At 45.4% G+C, this 17,619-nt stretch overlaps 1 protein-coding gene across 1 annotated transcript in view; it reads left to right on the top strand.

Moving 5' to 3' along the window:
- LOC118096504 (2-hydroxyacylsphingosine 1-beta-galactosyltransferase) overlaps positions 1-16,210 on the top strand; it is a 28,792-nt gene extending 12,582 nt beyond the window's left edge. Inside the window, exons 2-6 of the mRNA XM_035138421.2 lie at positions 3,163-4,007; positions 7,075-7,214; positions 8,711-8,787; positions 9,404-9,623; positions 10,496-16,210. Coding sequence (XP_034994312.1) covers positions 3,171-4,007; positions 7,075-7,214; positions 8,711-8,787; positions 9,404-9,623; positions 10,496-10,811 — 1,590 coding nt within the window. The 5' untranslated portion in view covers positions 3,163-3,170 and the 3' untranslated portion in view covers positions 10,812-16,210. The remainder of the gene's footprint in view (positions 1-3,162; positions 4,008-7,074; positions 7,215-8,710; positions 8,788-9,403; positions 9,624-10,495) is intronic.
- The last annotated feature ends 1,409 nt before the right edge of the window (positions 16,211-17,619 follow it).

Genomic DNA, 17,619 nt, shown 5'->3' on the forward strand with positions numbered 1-17,619 from the left:
TTGAGGTGGTCCAGGCCCAATATTCCATTGTGTGTATGCCTATTTCTGCACACATTGTTTCATATTTGATCACAGTTGGGAGTCCAAGAATACGTCTCAGAAAGCTGGAGTGAATCCTTTTTAAATCACTGTTATATGCTTGGACCCATAGCGGGATTCCATAGAATATCTGGGATTGCACTTTTGTTTGAAATATCTGATTGGCCGCAGGAATAAATTGATTACCTTTCTGATAATAAAAACGGGCAACTGCTGATGAGGTGCACTTTGCCTGTTTTATGGCATTTGTGCGATGATTTGCCCACCCTAAATTGCTCTGGAATAAGATTCCCAGATACCTATAGATTTTCACTTGTTGGATTTCTTGCCCTCTTATTTTCCATTTCTCTAATTTCCAACCATTCGAGAAGACCAAAATTTTTGTCTTCTCATAATTTATAGAGAGTTTGTTACATTCGCAGTAAAGGATCAGAGAAGATATAAGACGTTTCAGACCCAAGCTCGTTAATGATAGTAGGACAGCATCGTCTGCGTATAATAAGAGAGGAACTGGTTTCTGATTAAGTTTAGGGGCATGTGATTCTATTTTTTGGAGGTGATCTGGCAAGTCTGATAAAAATAAATTAAATAGAATTTCCTGACAAAAAAAAAATAATGTTAGGAAGTTCTTCCTAATGTTTAGGTGGAATCTTCTTTCTTGTAGTTTGAATCCATTGCTCCGTGTCCGCTTCTCTGGAGCAGCAGAAAACAACATTTCACCCTCCTCTATATGACATCCTTTAATATATTTGAACATGGCTATCATATCACCCCTTAACCTTCTCTTCTCCAGGCTAAACATAGCCAGCTCTCTAAGCCGTTCCTCATAAGGCATTGTTTCCAAGCATTTGACCATTTTGGTTGCCCTTTTCTGGACACGTTCCAGCTTGTCAGTATCCTTCTTGAACTGTGGTGCCCAGAACTGGACACAGTACTCCAGGTGAGGTCTGACCAGAGCAGAATACAGTGGTACTATTACTTCCCTTGATCTAGACGCTATACTCCTATTGATGCAGCTCAGAATTGCATTGGCTTTTTAGCTGCTGCATCACACTGTTGACTCATGTCAAGTTTGTGGTCTACCAGGACTCCTAGATCCTTTTCACATGTACTGCTCTCAAGCCAGGTGTCTCCCATCCTGTATTTGTGCCTTTCTTTCTTTTTTGCCCAAGTGTAGTACTTTACATTTTTCCTTGTTAAAATTCATATTGTTTGCTTTGGCCCAGTTGTCTAATCTGTTAAGGTCATTTTGAAGTGTGATTCTGTCCTCTGGGGTATTAGCCACCCCTCCCAATTTGGTGTCATCTGCAAACTTGATCAGGATGCCCTCAAGCCCATCATCCAAGTGATTGATGAAGATGTTGAATAAGACTGGGCCCAAGACAGAACCCTGTGGCACCCCACTAGTCACTTCTCTGCAGGATGAAGAGGAGCCATTGATGAGCACCCTTTGAGTTCGGTCAGTCAGTCAGCCAGTTACAAATCCACTGAATGGTAGCATTGTCAAGCCTACATTTTACCAGCTTCTTTACAAGAATATCATGGGGCACCTTGTCAAAGGCCTTGCTGAAATCAAGACAGGCTATATCGACAGCGTTCCCTTCATCTCCCAGGCTTGTAATTCTGTCAAAAAATGAGATCAGGTTAGTCTGACATGACCTATTTTTCAGAAACCCATGCTGACTTTTAGCGATCACAGCATTCCTTTCTAGGTACTCACAGACTGTTTGCTTAATGATCTGCTCTAGAATCTTTCCTGGTATTGATGTCAGGCTGACTGGGCGGTAATTGTTTCGGTCCTCTCTTTTCCCCTTTTTGAAAACAGGGACAACTTTTGCCCTCCTCCAGTCTGCTGGGACTTCGCCTGTTCTCCAGGAATTCTCAAAAGATTATTGCCAGTGGTTCTGAAATCACCTCTGCCAGTTCTTTTAATACTCTTGGGTGTAGTTCATCTGGCCCTGGAGACTTGAATACATCTAGTATTCTTGTATTACCTCCTTACTTATTCTGGGCTGTGTTTCCCCTGCTGAATCATCTGCTCCATGTTCTTCAGGTCGGGCATTGTTTTCTTTTTTGGAGAAGACTGAGGCAAAGAAGGCATTGAGGAATTCTGCCCTTTCTCTGTCCCCTGTTCACATTTCACCATCTTCTCCTCTAAGTGACCCCACTGTTTCCTTGTTTTTCCTTTTGCTACGGACATACCCATAAAAGCCCTTTTTGTTGCTTTTAACCTCTCTAGCAAGCCTGAGTTCCTTCTGTGCTTTAGCTTTTCTGACTTTGTCTCTACACTTGCTGGCTATTTGTTTGAATTCCTCTCTGGTGATTTCCCCCTTTTTCCATTTTTGGTACATATCCCTTTTAAATCTTAACTCAGTTAAAAGTTATTTAGATAGCCACCCTGGCTTCTTTAGGCACCTTCCATGTTTCCGTCTCATTGGTATTGCCTGAAGTTGTGCTTTTAATATCTCCCTTTTAACAAACTCCCAACCATCATGAACTCCCTTCCCTTTTAGTGTTTCTGTCCATGGGATTTCACCCAGCGTTTCCCTAAGTTTTCTGAAGTCGGCTTTCTTAAAGTCTAGAATTTGAGTCTTAGTATGCTTGGTTGCTCCTTTCCGCTGTATAATAAACTCCAGAAGAGCATGGTCACTCCCACATAATGATCCTGCCACTTCTAGGATCCTGCCACTAGCCAGGTGTTTAACTGAGAATCAATCACAGTCAGTCCATCATTTGAAAAATAAGGCATTGGGGCCATCTTGCCCCAAAATGGCAATTAGGCTTTCCGTTTTGGCAGCTGAAACCCTGGTTTCAGGAGCCCTTTGGCACCTATCCTGTGTATCTGAGTTTCCAACAGGTTGTAGTACAGATCTGTCATCATGTGCACCCTGTAAAATGCCAGGCTCACTGTTTGTGCTGCACATCTGTATGTATAAATAAAATAAATTGCACAGAACTGCAGTTTCTGCAATCAAACACTTCGATTTGCATTACACTAAGTCGGGCCATAGGGTAGAAATCCATTTAATTTGCTCTGCTTCCTCCACACCTGGCCCACACTGTGAGCCCTTCCCGACTTGCACCGCTAAAGGATGAGGACTGACTCTTTCTCTTTCTCTGCAGCGATTGACATGAAGCATTGGCTACACCTTGTGGCCGCCCTCTTTGCTGTGGAAGCCATTTGCGTACTTCCTTGCCACAGCGCCAAAGTCCTGCTGGTGCCCACCATCGTCTTTGACAGCCACCTGCATAACTTTGTACGGATAGCAGAAGCGTTAAGCAGCCGGGGTCACGATGCCGTCCTCCTCCTTCACGAAGGTCGAGTCATGGAGCCTTTCCCCCGGGGCTACAGGGTGCAAGATTACCAAGGGGTCTTCAGCACGGAAAGCGCCGATGACTGGCTGCAGGAGTTGCTGAAGCGAATCTTTGAGGGGAAGATGACCTCCATTCAGCTCTTTTCCATCCTGGAGAAGTACCTGGAGAACTGTGACCTGATACTGGGAAATAAAACCCTTCTGCAGCAACTTCAGAGTGAGGACTTTGACTTGGTCTTGGTCGATACCAACGAAATGTGTGGCTCCATTATCGCCCACGTCCTAGGTGTGAAATATGTGGCGCTCTCCACTGGCTTTTGGTTTCCTGCTGAGATTGGAGCCACTTCACCTGTGGCCTATGTCCCCGAATTTAACTCCCTGATGACTGATCAGATGGGCTTTTTCGGCCGGACTTGGAACATTGTGGTTTTCATCATCTCCCGTGTAGGCACCAGGCTGTTCATCATGCCCAAATTTGACCGCCTAATGGCAAAACATGGGGTGGAGCCGCAGAAATCCATGATGGAGATTGTCCACGGCACAAGCCTCTTTTTCCTGTGCACCGAAGTGGTGCTTGACTTCCCGCGACCTTCGCTTCCCCATGTGGTTTTCACCGGGGGGATTCTCACAGAGCCTGCAAAGCCTCTCCCAGAGGTAAGTAAATGGAACGCGATGCACCCAGTGGCAGATTTATGGTATGTGGGGCCCTGTGTGCAGGCCCCCTTGGGTGGGTGTGGGGCATTTGTCCACATAAATAAATGTGAATTCCTGCAAGAAGAGGGGTGTATGTGGAGAGGGTGATAAATTTTCCTCCTTTGTGCTACCTACTCCCCAAAATGGCCTGGAACAGTCCCTGTGGGGGGTCAAACAGAGGGAAAAGGTGATGATGATGATGACCATGATGATGATCCCCGTGCAATGGGTGTCCCCTCAAAAAAAGTGATAATAATTATGATGGTGATAATGACTCTGCACTCTGCAAACAATTGGGGAGCAATCTGGGAAAAGCTGATAATATCGACAACGCCTTTGCACTGGCATCTCCCCCCACCCCCCAAAAAGAATCCAACAACTTGAGAACCATCAGGAAATAAATGATGGTGCGACCTCAGCACTGAGCTCTCCCCCCCCCCTCCAAAAATAAAAACTTGGGAACAATCGGAGGAGATGTGATGCAGATAATGATGCCTTTGCCCTGGGCTGCATGCACACATACAGATATGCGCCAGCAAGTTAGGAATAACTGCTGCTGTGCGGCAGGCATCAGAAACAGGAAGAGGTTGCCACATCCTCCCATCACCCTCATATTCAGCTGTGTGTGTTGGGATGTGGAGGTAATTGCAGGAATCGGCCATTACTCATTTTGCTGCCTGCCACATGGTCAGCAGGCAGCAAAATGAGTGATGGGCGATTCCTGCAATTACCTCCACATCCCAACACACACTTAAAAGAAGAAGAAGTAGCTGCCTTCCGACAGCTTCCTGTGGATGGATGGTAGCAAAACAAAACAACTGGAGCAGATCCTGAGCCTCTTCCTCCACTGCTCCACATACACATTCCCCCAAAACTCTTCCATGACCAGAGCAGCTGCTCCCTGTTTGCTCCACGAAGTCAGTGAGCAGCAAAGAGAAAGCAAACAGGCCCCAGCATTCCAGACATCTCCCTGCACATTAAACTTAGTAATTTTCTTTCTAGAAGGGCTAAAGACTTCCTTAAAAAAAAAATAAGCTCAGAGTCTGAAGCCCCTGCTGGCATGTGCCCTGGTACAATGTGCCCTACGTGGGGCTACCTTTGAAGGTGATTCGGAAAGTACAACTTATCCAGAATGCGGCGGCTAGACTGGTAACTGGGAGCAGCCGCCATACCACCTAACACCGGTCCTAAAGGAGCTTCGTTGGCTACCAGTATGTTTCCAGGTACAAATCAAAGTGTTGGTGGTGACCTTAAAAGCCCTAAACGACCTCGGCCAAGTATTCCTGAAGGAGTGTCTCCACCCCCATCATTCAGCCCGGACACTGAGGTCCTCCTAAGGGTTTTCTGCTGGTTCCCTGACAGTGAGAAGTGAAGTTACAGGGAACCAGGCAGAGGACCTTCTCGGTAGTAGCGCCCTCCCTGTGGGCCGCCCTCCCGTCAGATGTCAAGGAGATAAAGAACTACACAACTTTTAGAAGACACCTGAAGGCAGCCCTGTATTGGGAAGTTTTTAATGTTTGATGTCTTATTATGTTTTCATATATGCTGTAAGCCTCCCAGAGTGGCTGAGGAAACCCAGGCAGTTGGGCCGGGTATAATTAATAAAATTATTATTATTACTCCAATTGCACCATTGCAAATCTAGACCTGTTAGGACCCTGGGGATTCCTGTTGCGTGGTGTCCAAGCCTACTCACTTATCCCTCACAGCTCTGACTTCATTCATTGGTTAAAAACACTGGCAGGTGACTCATTTAACAAAGAATTGCTTAGCCATTGCACATTACAGAACCACGGAACTGTAGAGTTGGAAGGGACTTCAAAGGTCTCTGAGTCCAACCCACTGCAATGCAGGAATCAGTGGTGTGCAGTGAAATTTTTCTAAGAGGAACAGTTCGGGACAGAGGTGCCAGCTTGCGAGGGCGATTCGGGAGGAGGAAACTTGTGTGATGTCCCGACGTTGCACAGGTGAGCATCGCACCTCCCTAAGCTTGGGAGAAGCTTCCCGGGCTTTGGGAAAGAGGTGCCAGGCTTTAATTGAAATGTGAAGCAGTGCACAGGTATGAGTAATATAATAATAGAATTGTAGAGTTGGAAAGGAAACCCGAGGGTCTTCTGTTCCAACCCCCTGCAGGGATATGCAGCTGTCCCATATGGGGATCGAACCTGCAACCTTGGCATTATTAACACCATGCTCTAACCAATGAGTGCAGTAGTTTAATTTCCTGTCACTTTCCAGTTTATGGAAGGTGACTTTCTGCAGCAAGGGAACCTTCTGTCAGCCCTGCAAGTGTCTCTGAGCCTTTGAGGAACCTGGTTTTCCAGAGTTACGTAATGTGTCGGTCTATCAGGCTCCCCACTTCAGGCCTTCTGTGAGTTGCGACATGACCTGAATTGCAGCAGGAATGGAGCTAGCACATTCAAACCCACAACACTCCCCCCCCCCACCATCAACTATTAAGTAAACATTCTTTCAAATGCCTGCATAGTGCCATTGCTTTCAATCATTTCTGTCAGCTTTCTATCCAGGGTGTTGACCAACTAAGCTCAGAAGCCGGTTTGCCGTGACACAGATGCTCTGTGTGAGCAGGGGGGCCATGTGGAGACACGGGTAACAAGTGGTTTTAACAATAAAATAATAAGAATTGTCCCGCGATTCCTTTGCTCTGATATTCTTTCAGTGGAGAGAGATTTCTGAGTTTGGTGCTTTTCAGAGCCCTGGCGAAGAGGAAGCTAGTTTTGTGGCTTCTGCTGTCTGCAAGGATGGGGATTTCACGGGAGAAGGGCAGAGAAGTCCAACTGCTTTGCCAGAATTCCCGGCAGGCTACCATGTATGGTCTTACCTGGACTTCTATTCTTAGCAGAACGGTTTGAAGTCTCCCATCCAAATACTAACCAGGCCTGACCCTGCTTAGCTTCCCGAGATCAGGCACGCTCAGGGTAGTACAGCCAAAGACCTGAAAGGCTTGAGGCGAGAAAGCTTGATATTGCTCTGATGTGCAAACCTGGGGGTACTTTTATACGTGCAGGGCCTGCGTCTCTGGATGGAAGCCGCAGATGCTGGTGTGGTCGTGGTCTCCTTTGGAATCGGCATACGAGTCCTGCCAAAAGACCTGGTGGAAAAGATGGCCGGGGCGTTTGCTCGCCTCCCCCAGAAGGTTGTGTGGAGGTAACACCTGCTATTTCGTGATCCGTAACTGCATTGTGCTTGCGGACAGCCACAAAGCAGAGGAGGGGTGCCTCTGCACTGCATTGGCATCGTGGAATCTGCCCCAGATCCCAAATAAATGGGGGCCATGTTCTAGAGGGGCAGAACTGATCTGGACACCCCATCAGGCTGCCTTTCCCCATTTTTCTCTGCCTTTGGCGTTTTGCAGCCTCGGGGAAAGGTCAAGACGCTGCTTCGCCTACAGAAGCCAATTGGACCGTCAGTTGGACCTTAACATCAAAGCTAGCAACAGGATAGTGTCCGCCATTGCACCCGAGGACAGCAGGATAGTTATGGGGGTACAGGGTGGGCACACACAGCTCCATCTGCCACCAGCAGGGGCCTCAGGAAGAACAGCGGTGGGGGGCTGTCACAACTGCTTCCTAGCATCTGCCCGCCCTTGAGGAGGTCATCTCACTCTGCCAAAGGTCCAGCCCTTCAGATGAGATTCATCCTAGACATCAAGGACCAGGCTGTTTGAGAATGCACCCAGACAAAGTAACTGCCCCTTCCACCTGCCAAAGAGCATCCTCACGTGATTCTGTGCACGTTTACTCAGAAACAAGTCCTGCTGGGTTCAGATGGATTTGCTCTAAAGGAAGTGTTTATCTTCTTTCCTATACATCCGTTCCGGAAGTCCGTTTGACTTCCAAAACGTTCAGAAACCAAGACCTGGCTTCTTATTGGCTGCAGGAAGCTCCTGCAGCCAATCAGAAGCTGCAGAAGCCGCTTCGGACATTTGGGCTCCAAAGAATGTTCGCAAACCGGAACACTCACTTACGGGTTTGCGGCGATTGGGAGCCAAAACGTTCGAGTTGCAAGGCGTTCGTCAACCAAGGTACGACTGTACCTGTTTGGCACTCTCCTGCCACCACCTGTGTTCCCAGGAAAGCTGCTCCAAGTGAGATTCTCCTCCCCACATTTAACACAGCTGGGTTGCTTGGGAGGAGGGAGCGGGTTGCAAAGCGCGAATTCCCATGCGAAAATGTCTCTCAAGCAGCTGAAGGGATGGTGTTCTTTGCAGTTGGGGTGGAGCAAACAAGAGAAATTGTTTGTGTGTGTATGTATGTATGTGCACTCTGACCAGAGACACCAAGAGGTAGCATATAGCTAGTTGGAATTTTTTGCTAAATCTTTAGATGCAGTCAACTGGTATTTACTTATCTTGTCGGTACCCACGTTTGAGATATCTTCTTCCTGGCAAGCGTAAAAGCGGCTGGGGTAAGGTCTTGATACGGGACATGGGAGAAGGGTTAAGTGGTTATTATATTTTAGACAGCATTAAAAAAAAATGCAGAACCTGCACATAATTGGCACTTTCACCCTATGTATACATCACACACTATGTATTCTTAAACGTTTATCGTTTCCTCTCATTCTCCCCTGAGTCAGGTGGGAAGGAACTTATTTTAAGTGACGGATCTTTTGCTGTCCCCCCTCCCACTGTCCTTTGGCAGATACTCTGGTCAGAAGCCATATAACTTGGGTGAAAACACACTGTTGATGGATTGGCTGCCTCAGAATGATCTGCTGGGTAAGTGAAAGGGAGCAGCCAAACGAGGGGGTTGGACTAGATGGCCCTTGGGAGTCCCTTTCAACTCTACCATTCTATGATTCTATTAGAGCAAGTTACTTTTCCTTGCCCGGAAGGAGAGAGCAAACCGTGCCCTTCCCGTGCCAGTGTGGTGTAGTGGTTAAGAGCGGTAGACTCGTAATCTGGGGAACCGGGTTCGTGTCTCCGCTCCTCCACATGCAGCTGCTGGGTGACCTTGGGCTAGTCACACTTCTCTTGAATTCTGTCAGCCCCACTCACCTCACAGAGTGTTTGTTGTGGGGGAGGAAGGGAAAGGAGAATGTTAGCCGCTTTGAGACTCCTTCGGGTAGTGATAAAGCAGGATATCAAATCCAAACTCTTCTTCTTCTTCTTCTTCTTCTTCTTCTTCTTCTTCTTCTTCTTCTTCTTCTTCTTCTTCTTCTTCTTCTTCTTCTTCTTCTTCTTCTTCATTTCAATGGGTCTACTACTCTGAATAGCTTGAGTGCCTCATACTGAGTCAGAAAACTACATAATAGATGGTGTTTAGCAGATGAATTACCAAATTATGTAGATATTATGGATGCGAGCTTTTAACGTTGCTCGATTTCTGTTGCAGGTCACCCCAGTGTGAAAGTCCTTGTGAGTCACTGTGGCATGAACAGTATATTTGAAGCCATTTACCATGGCATTCCAGTTGTGGGCTTCCCTTTCTACGGTGACCAGTTTGATATTATGACGCGAATCCAGGCGAAAGGGATGGGTATCCTGGTGGACTGGAGCCGGGTAACGGAAGACAGCCTCTACCAAACACTGTCCACAGTAACGACTAACCCAAGGTAAGTCGGCCTAATAGTAGCCTTATTCAAAGAAGAGCAAAGGAGTGAATCTTTGGTTACGGCATTAAAGAACGGCAAGAGTGGCTGTATAGATAAGTTACCTTCTGTTTTAGCCCCGCCCCCTTTGTCTTCTCTCAAAGAATCCTGGGAAGTGTAGTCTGTTAAGGGTGCAGAGTTGTAAGGAGACCCCTATTCCCTTCACAGGACTACAGTTCCCGGAGTGGTTTAACAGTCTGGAAGGGTACTCTGGAAATTATAGCTGTGAGGTGACTTGGGGCCTCCTATCAACTCTGCACTTTTAAGAGACTACATTTCCCATGTTATGTTGTTGTTTTTTGCGGGGGGGGGGGAGCCATGGCTGTTCAAAATGGTATGATACTGCTTTTACATACCAGTAGTGGTGATAAGGCCTATGGTTCTGTGGCAGTGAATGGACCATGCATTTTATTTCTCCAGTTATATGGAGCACTACTCAATTAACTGTTTTTGAGAGAGGCATTCAATTTGCATGTTTGCTTCTCCATCTCATGGATTCAGCTGATATAGACAGATTATTCTGCGGGTGGGTGCAAGCACCAGGAGAGCCCATAGCTCTGTGGTGAATTGGCCAGGTCTCTGTGAAAGTCGAGGCCACAGTTCTATGGGCGCCCGGGCTGTGGAACAAAATTCCTGCCTCAGTTTCAGTGGGCTCCTAAACAGCATCAGCTGGTGGTCCTGTAGCTTCTGATTTAGTGTCCTGGTCCTTGTTGGACCCCAGGATAATGACTGGTGGGACCTTTGTGCCGTTGAGTCCTGGCAAAATTTGGTAATGTAGCAATCAGTGGGGGACACGTCATTCTCCTAGCATTATTGTTGACGTTCCTCTTTTGCAGTTTCCCCAAGGCTGCCAAGAAGATCTCAGAAATCCACCTTGACAAGCCCATGCTTCCCCTCAACCGGACAGTCTACTGGATGGAGTACGTCCTTCGCCACGACGGAGCTCCATTCCTCCGCCCGGCTGTCTACAGGCTTTCCTTTTACGAGTATTACTGCTTGGATATTTTGGCGGTGCTGCTGCTCTTTGTGGGAGCCATCGTCTATGTTGTCCACAGGCTGAGCTTGCGGTACAGAAGGTCCGAAGTCAACCCAGCACACCTGAATGGCCACGTTTTGAATGGGCACATCTTGGAAGGGAAGAAAGTGCAGTAGGACTTACTTGGCCCTCATCTGGTCTGAGTAGACTGTACCTCTCTGAATAGAATAGATAAGGGCAGTGGTAAGGCCAAAAATGGATAAGGCTGGACTTTGTGGGAGCTTTGAGATGGGATCTGAGTCTGTGAAATGCTGGAGAGGAGGACATCCTCTTTGCCATTCTCCCATGCTATGTAAGATGGTGAGGAGAGAGCAGTGATTATGCTTTTTAGAGTGAGTGAGTGAGTGAGTGTGTGAGTAAGTGAATGAGTGAGTAGCTGTGGAATGCCACTGCCCCATATCCTGTAAGGATAAAGGGAGACCCTTTATTATTATTGCAAGGAATCTGAAAAGTGGTGTTTTAAAAATTTGTTTCAAACGGCTGGTACTCCTCGGCTTTCCTTGGCACACCGCACTCTTGCCATTGTGTGATACTCCATCGTTGTTGTTTTTCTAAAAAAATAAACCACAAATGGCTTCCCTCCAACCAGAGTGCAGATGCGAATTTGAAGGCAGAAGCAGATATTTCAGGTTTGCGGTTCTTGTTGGGATCGAGATGCAACCGAAGCCAGTCTGCCCCATCCTTCGCTTCAAGGGAGGATCCCTCATTCCTCAACGAGAACAATCTAAATTATTGGGAGAAGTTGAGCAAGCAAGGTTCTGCGCCAATAGAGCCATTCAAATAACTGAAGGAACGATGCCCTTCCCTCCTACATATTATACCTGCCTCTGATTTCCCTGCAGGGAGTTGCAAGAATAGTGAAGAGTCTTGCAGTAACTCCCAAGACTTGAAGGTGCCACAAGCCTGTTTATTGGTTTTGCACAGCATGCTAAGGCAGCAGTTGTGGTTGTGTTTTGGGACATTTTCATGGTTCCTTCTCAAGTTTTAGACGCCTCCCTTCTGCAGGGTTATGGTTGCATAACAAACGACATCAGAAAGGTGGCAATCTCTGTGTTTTTCCTGCCTCCATCTCCATTGTAAAGCCAGGCACTGTTGTGTGCCCCGCTCTCCAAGGTTGTCTTTTGAAGATTCATCATTCCCCCCCCCCCAAAAAAAATCTCCTATACATTCTTACTAGGCTACAAAAGAAGAAAATACACATTAATATACATTTCCGAGCACAGTTCAAAGTGTTGGTGCTGACCTTTAAAGCCCTGAATGGCCTTGGTCCAGTATACCTGAAGGAGCATCTCCACCTCCATCATTCTGCCCAGACACTGAGGTCCAGCACCGAGGGCCTTCTGGTGGTTCCCTCAATTGCGAGAAGCCAAGTTGCAGGGAGCTAGACAGAGGGCCTTCTCGGTAGTGGCGCCCGCCCTGTGGAACGCCCTCCCATCAGATGTCAAAGAGAAAAACAACCACCAGACTTTTAGAAGACATCTGAAGGCAGCCCTGTTTAGGGAGGCTTTTAATCTTTAATAGATCACTGTGTTTTATTTTTCTGATGGAAGCCGCCCAGAGTGGCTGGGGAAACCCAGCCAGATGGGCGGGGTACAAATAATAAATTATGATGATGATGATGATGATGATGATGATGATGATGATTTTGATTATATTGCCATCTCTGTTGGAAGGGATCCCAAGGGTTATATAGTCCAACCCCCGGCAATGCAGGAATCTCAGCCCAATCATCCATGACAGATGACCATCCAACCTCTGCTTAAAAACCTCCAAGGAAGGAGAGTCCACAACCTCCCTAGGGAGACGGTTCCACTGTTGAACGGCTCTTACTGTCAGAAAGTTCTTCCTGATGTTTAGTCCAAGTCTCCTTTCTTTTAACTTGAAGCCATTGGTTCGAGTTCTACCCTCCAGAGCAGGAGAAAACAAGCTTGCTCCCTTTCCCATGGGACAGCCCTTGAGATATTTGAAGATGGCGGTCGTATCTCCTCTCAGTCTCTTCTTTTCCAGGCTAAAGATACCGAGCTCCTTCAACCGCTCCTCATAAGGCTTGGTTTCCAGACCCTTGATCAACGTGGTCGCCCTCCTCTGCACATGTTCCAGCTTGTCAACATCCTTCCTAAATTGTGGCACCCAGAATTGGACACAGTATTCCAGTTGTCGTCTGACCAGGCAGAACAGAGTGGGACTATTATTTCCCTTGATCTGGACGCTATAGTTCTGTTGATGCAGCCTAGAACAGCATTAGCTTTTTTTTGTTGCTGCATCACATTGTTGACTCATGTTAAGTTTGTGGTCCACTAAGACGCCTAGATCCTTTTTACATGTACTACTAGTAAGCCAGGTGTCTCCCATCTTATATTGGTGCATCTGGTTCTTCCTGCCTAAGTGCAGAACCTGACATTTGTCCCTGTTGAAATAAGTTTTGTTAGCTTGGGCCCAGTTTTCCAATCTGTTCAGGTCATTTTGAATTAAGATTCTGTCTTCTGCGGCATTCGTTACTCCTCCCAGTTTGGTGTCATGTACACATTCGCTGAGCATCCCCTCAGTTCCTTCCACGAACTGGCACCATGTTACCCCAATAAGTGTTGAAACAAGACTGGCCGCCCCTGATTACAAGCTCATCAGTTTAATCATGAGCGTATCGGACAGTGATGAATGGAGAGGAGCATAGCAGCAGTGTAATGGGTGACCACCACAAATGCAGTGATAACGGCTTTCAAGTTTCACTGTTCCTTGTGACGGATTAGCGCAGTGAAAATCGTATTCTATGACTGTTGGTCCATCCCAATAAACTGGTCATCATGCTACGTGCTGATGCTGTGTGTGTGTGTGCAGGATATATCTAAATCAATACAGCCCCCTCCCTCGAGGGTGTGGCTGTGGGTGCTATCACAAAAGTGTAAAGTTTGAAAGAGATGGTAACATGGCCGTTCTTTTGAGCAATCTGAAATGAAATTTGTAACATATATCTGCCCGATAGCTGGTGTTAAATTCAAACTTCAGCTTAGTCCCTGCGCTTCTGCTGGGGTGGGAGGACAAAAATGCAAAAAAAACCTTTTAATGTGTACCTCGCCAGTGCCTTTTTTTTTAAAAAAAAAAAAAGCATTTTGCCTTACTAATGAAATGTATGTTGAAGCTGCTCCCAGTTTGACACTTTTGTTTTTACTGTTTTCGTAGAATTGTAGAGTTGGAAGGGACCGCAAGGGTCATCTAGCCCCAACCCCTTGCAATGCAGGAATCTTCTTTGCCCAGCATGGGACTCAAACCCACAACCCTGAGATTAAGAGTCGTATGCTGTACGGACTGAGCTATTCACTATCTGCTTTTGTCCTGTGAGTTTGCCCTTCCTAGGCGTGGGGGTGGAAGGAAGGAAGAAACTTGCATGCAGGGTATCTGAAAAGTTTGTCCCATTTAACCTCTTTTTCTTTATCTTTATTTCTCTCTTTCTCTTTCTTTTCTCTTCATCCTTATATTGTATTTAGATCAAAGTCTTAGTTTGCACAAAAAAGGGAAATATATTTAATATTAAATTTTGTAATTCTCTCTATAAACCCTAATAAAATTTATTCAATGTGTGTGTGTGTGTGTGTGTGTGAGAGAGAGAGAGAGAGAGAGAGAGAGAGAGAGAGAGAGAGAGAGAGAGAGAGAGAGAAAAGTTTGCCACAGGGCCCACAGCATTGAGACTAACCTCATTGGTTTGTAAGTATTTATTTACTTGCCTTTGGTGTCCAAGATGAAGGGCAAGTTGTACAGAAGCCAATTAGACCAGCAGTTGACAGAATAGAATCCTCAGCCGTGCCTGAAAGCACACACTATTCTGTCTCCTGACATTTTCCACCACTGCCTACTTTGCAGTATCCGCTGCCTGAGGTGTCTGTCTCCCTCCAAGCAGAGGCAGGACGGGGCCAGTCTTGTTCATATCCCTCCCTCCTTTCGCCAGGGTACCCAACCCCAGGCACCAACCAGACCCAGGCCTGCTTAGCTAACACTGCAAGGGATTGGACGCAGATAGCTTTATGAATTGCTTGTGTGTGAATGAACTTGCTGTTCCGGTTTGCGTTCCCCTCCCAATCAGGTTATTAAGAACCTCACCTAGTCATGAGGAAAAACTGCTTGCGGTGGCAGATGGCACCCGAGATAATTGTGGTTACGGGAATGAAGAAACAAAGGTGTGTGTGCGTGGCGTAGTCACATTTGGGAGGATAGTGGAACCTAAATATTAGTAGAATTGTGTGCCAGTTCTGGAAGTGTGCGTAATGTACCTATTAAGAAGAGGGTTTTTTTGTATCGTGGCCGGAATGGAATTTGTGCGCTTCGTCCTTTCTGCTTTCCGTTAGATGCTTTTGAAAATAAACAGCTGAGGTTTCGCCATAGAAATAAGTTGGGCTTTTTTGTTTTTTTTAAAAAATAAATGTTATTTAGATTTTCAGATTTACAAACTATCATCAAGCAAACAAATATAACCATTTCCACAAGTTCCCTTGGACTTCCCTTCTCCCTGACTGTGGGTAATTTTGTTAACTTTTTCTCCTGCATCTTCTCTGTCAATCCAATTCTATTAAATCTCCAATAAAACCGTAGCCTGACTTTTAACTACAAGCGTCATTCCAATCCTACTAATAATCTTAATTGTTTGCAATGATTAAAAAATAATTATATATTTTCCCCATTCCTTATTAAAATTTTGGTCTTCCTGATTCCTAATTCCTCCGGTCAGTTTTGCCATTTCTGCATAGTCCATCAGTTTCATATGCCATTCTTCTCTGGTAGGTGTGGTGGCTTGCAACATAGGGAATGTGCCGTAGTTGTGGTTTTGGAAAGACAGGCAGGGTGTAACTATTTTAAAGAAATGAGGTTCGTGGGAAACTTGGGAAGAAGCGGGCAAGACTTAGAAATTTGCATAATTTACCACCTTGCTGAAACGATTACTTGTCGATGTCTGATAGCATGTGCAGAATCCTGGGAATATTTTAGAGGAAGCACTTTACAGTGTTTTAACGTTTCAATTGGGAAGCACCAAATGCATGTTCAAAGGCTATTCTGAAATAAGCAAAAGTGAGACTTGCATAGACTTCAAACTGTGTAGGTAAATGTAATATAACACCTTACCAAATTGCACATTCTCAAACTTCTCAAATTTATACTTGCAAGCCATTCTGCATTGGTTCATCAGGACTACTTTTGCTGGTGCAGCAGATAATATTCCAGTCTCCCTTTCTCATTCCTGTTGGAAGATCAGGAACTTTGCCGTTGAGTCTTCCTCCATGTGAGGCACTCCCAACTGTACATGAAGCAGGTTGCTGCATCCAGGTTTTTCTTCTGATACAAGCAACCATGCAGTGAATTCATTGCAGTGATAATTTCTGTTCGTGTAGAGATCAAATTGCACTGTATTCAAGTTCTGTACAGTCATACCTCGGTTTAAGTACGCCTCGGTTTGAGTATTTTCAGTTTAAGTACTCCGCGGACCTGTCTGGAACGGATTAATATCCACTTTCCATTACTTTCAATGGGAAAGTTCGCTTCAGGTTAAGTACAGACTTCCGGAACCAATTGTGTTTGTAAACCGAGGTACCACTGTACCTTCAGATTTTCCTCATATAGGTGTTTTCAGGACCAGATTTAGGTTTGATGAGGCCCTAAGCTACTGAAGGTAATGGGGCCCTTTATATGTCCCGCTGTCCTTTGTCAACAACAAATTGTCGCTAAATTTTGTGCTGAATATATGCTATATGGTAATTTATGGACCTAATAGCTATCTAAAGCCATTTGCACATAACAAAAATGTATTTTATCAAAGTAATTGTTGAACTGAAATACAATTAAGAAGAAGTATATTAATAGTGAAATACAATTAAGAGGAAGTATATTAATAGTGAAATAATTATTAAGCTCTAACTTAAAATGATTGGGAGCACATTACTTACATCATAGGAACCTACACAAAACAAAACAAAACAAAACACTGTTGCTGTGTGTAGGTTTTATTTTATTTGTTTTTTATCTTATATTTTAGAAATGTAGATCCAGTTTGTTTTTTGCCTTTAATATTTTTTTTTGGGGGGGGGGTGCTCCAAGAGAGTGGGGCCCTAAGCTATAGCTTGTTTAGCTTAGCTTATACGTAAATCCGGCACTGGGTGTTTTGCATCCCAAGACTATCATTCTTTCAGGGCTCACGTTTTCTTGCAATTCAAGTTGAGATGCCCAAATTAGTAATATTTCAGTTTCCAGAAGTGTCAAAATGCTGTCAGTTGCCATTGCCAAACAAAACATTACTGGTGCAATACCCAGTTAACTGTGTGTGCAAGGACTGTAATCTTGCACCTTTCTTTTCCTATTGATTCTTGCCAGGAATCATATTCGGGAAGACTGCTGTCACCCAGGCATATAGTCCCAGCCTATAAAAAGGAGTGTTTGTCCTTAACACCCCCAGGGGCTAAACTTACCAGGACAGGAGCTGGGAAAGTCATGGACTAGGGCATGGAATCTCCTGCCAATTCCAGGAATTAATTTTCAGGCCCATAGACCTCTCAGTCTATGAGAAAGTAGAGATCGCCACTGATCTTTCTAGAATCTTAGAGGTGCTGTACATTATATTCTTAATGGCCTGGAACTTGTACTATGTGTCTGTGGTAGAAAGGTCTTTCGAAGATCACCCGAGGATGTGTGATATGAGCCGCTTAGAGCATTGCTCGATGCAGTAATAATTCTTGTGCTATGTGATTCTTTGTGAGCCTTGCTGAAATTTATGTGTTGCAATTGTAATAATGTTTTGTCTAGTCTGTTGTAATAATATTTTGTCTAATGCCTCATAACTTCTTATCGGATGTGGTTGTTACAGTTGTGACCTTCAGCATTTTTTGTGGTTGCTATATAGCACTGTGCCTGTGGTTTTGTATCTGACTGTATGCAGACATAGACAAA

Source organism: Zootoca vivipara, chromosome 5 (assembly GCF_963506605.1).
Source record: "Zootoca vivipara chromosome 5, rZooViv1.1, whole genome shotgun sequence".
Lineage (NCBI taxonomy): Eukaryota > Metazoa > Chordata > Lepidosauria > Squamata > Lacertidae > Zootoca > Zootoca vivipara.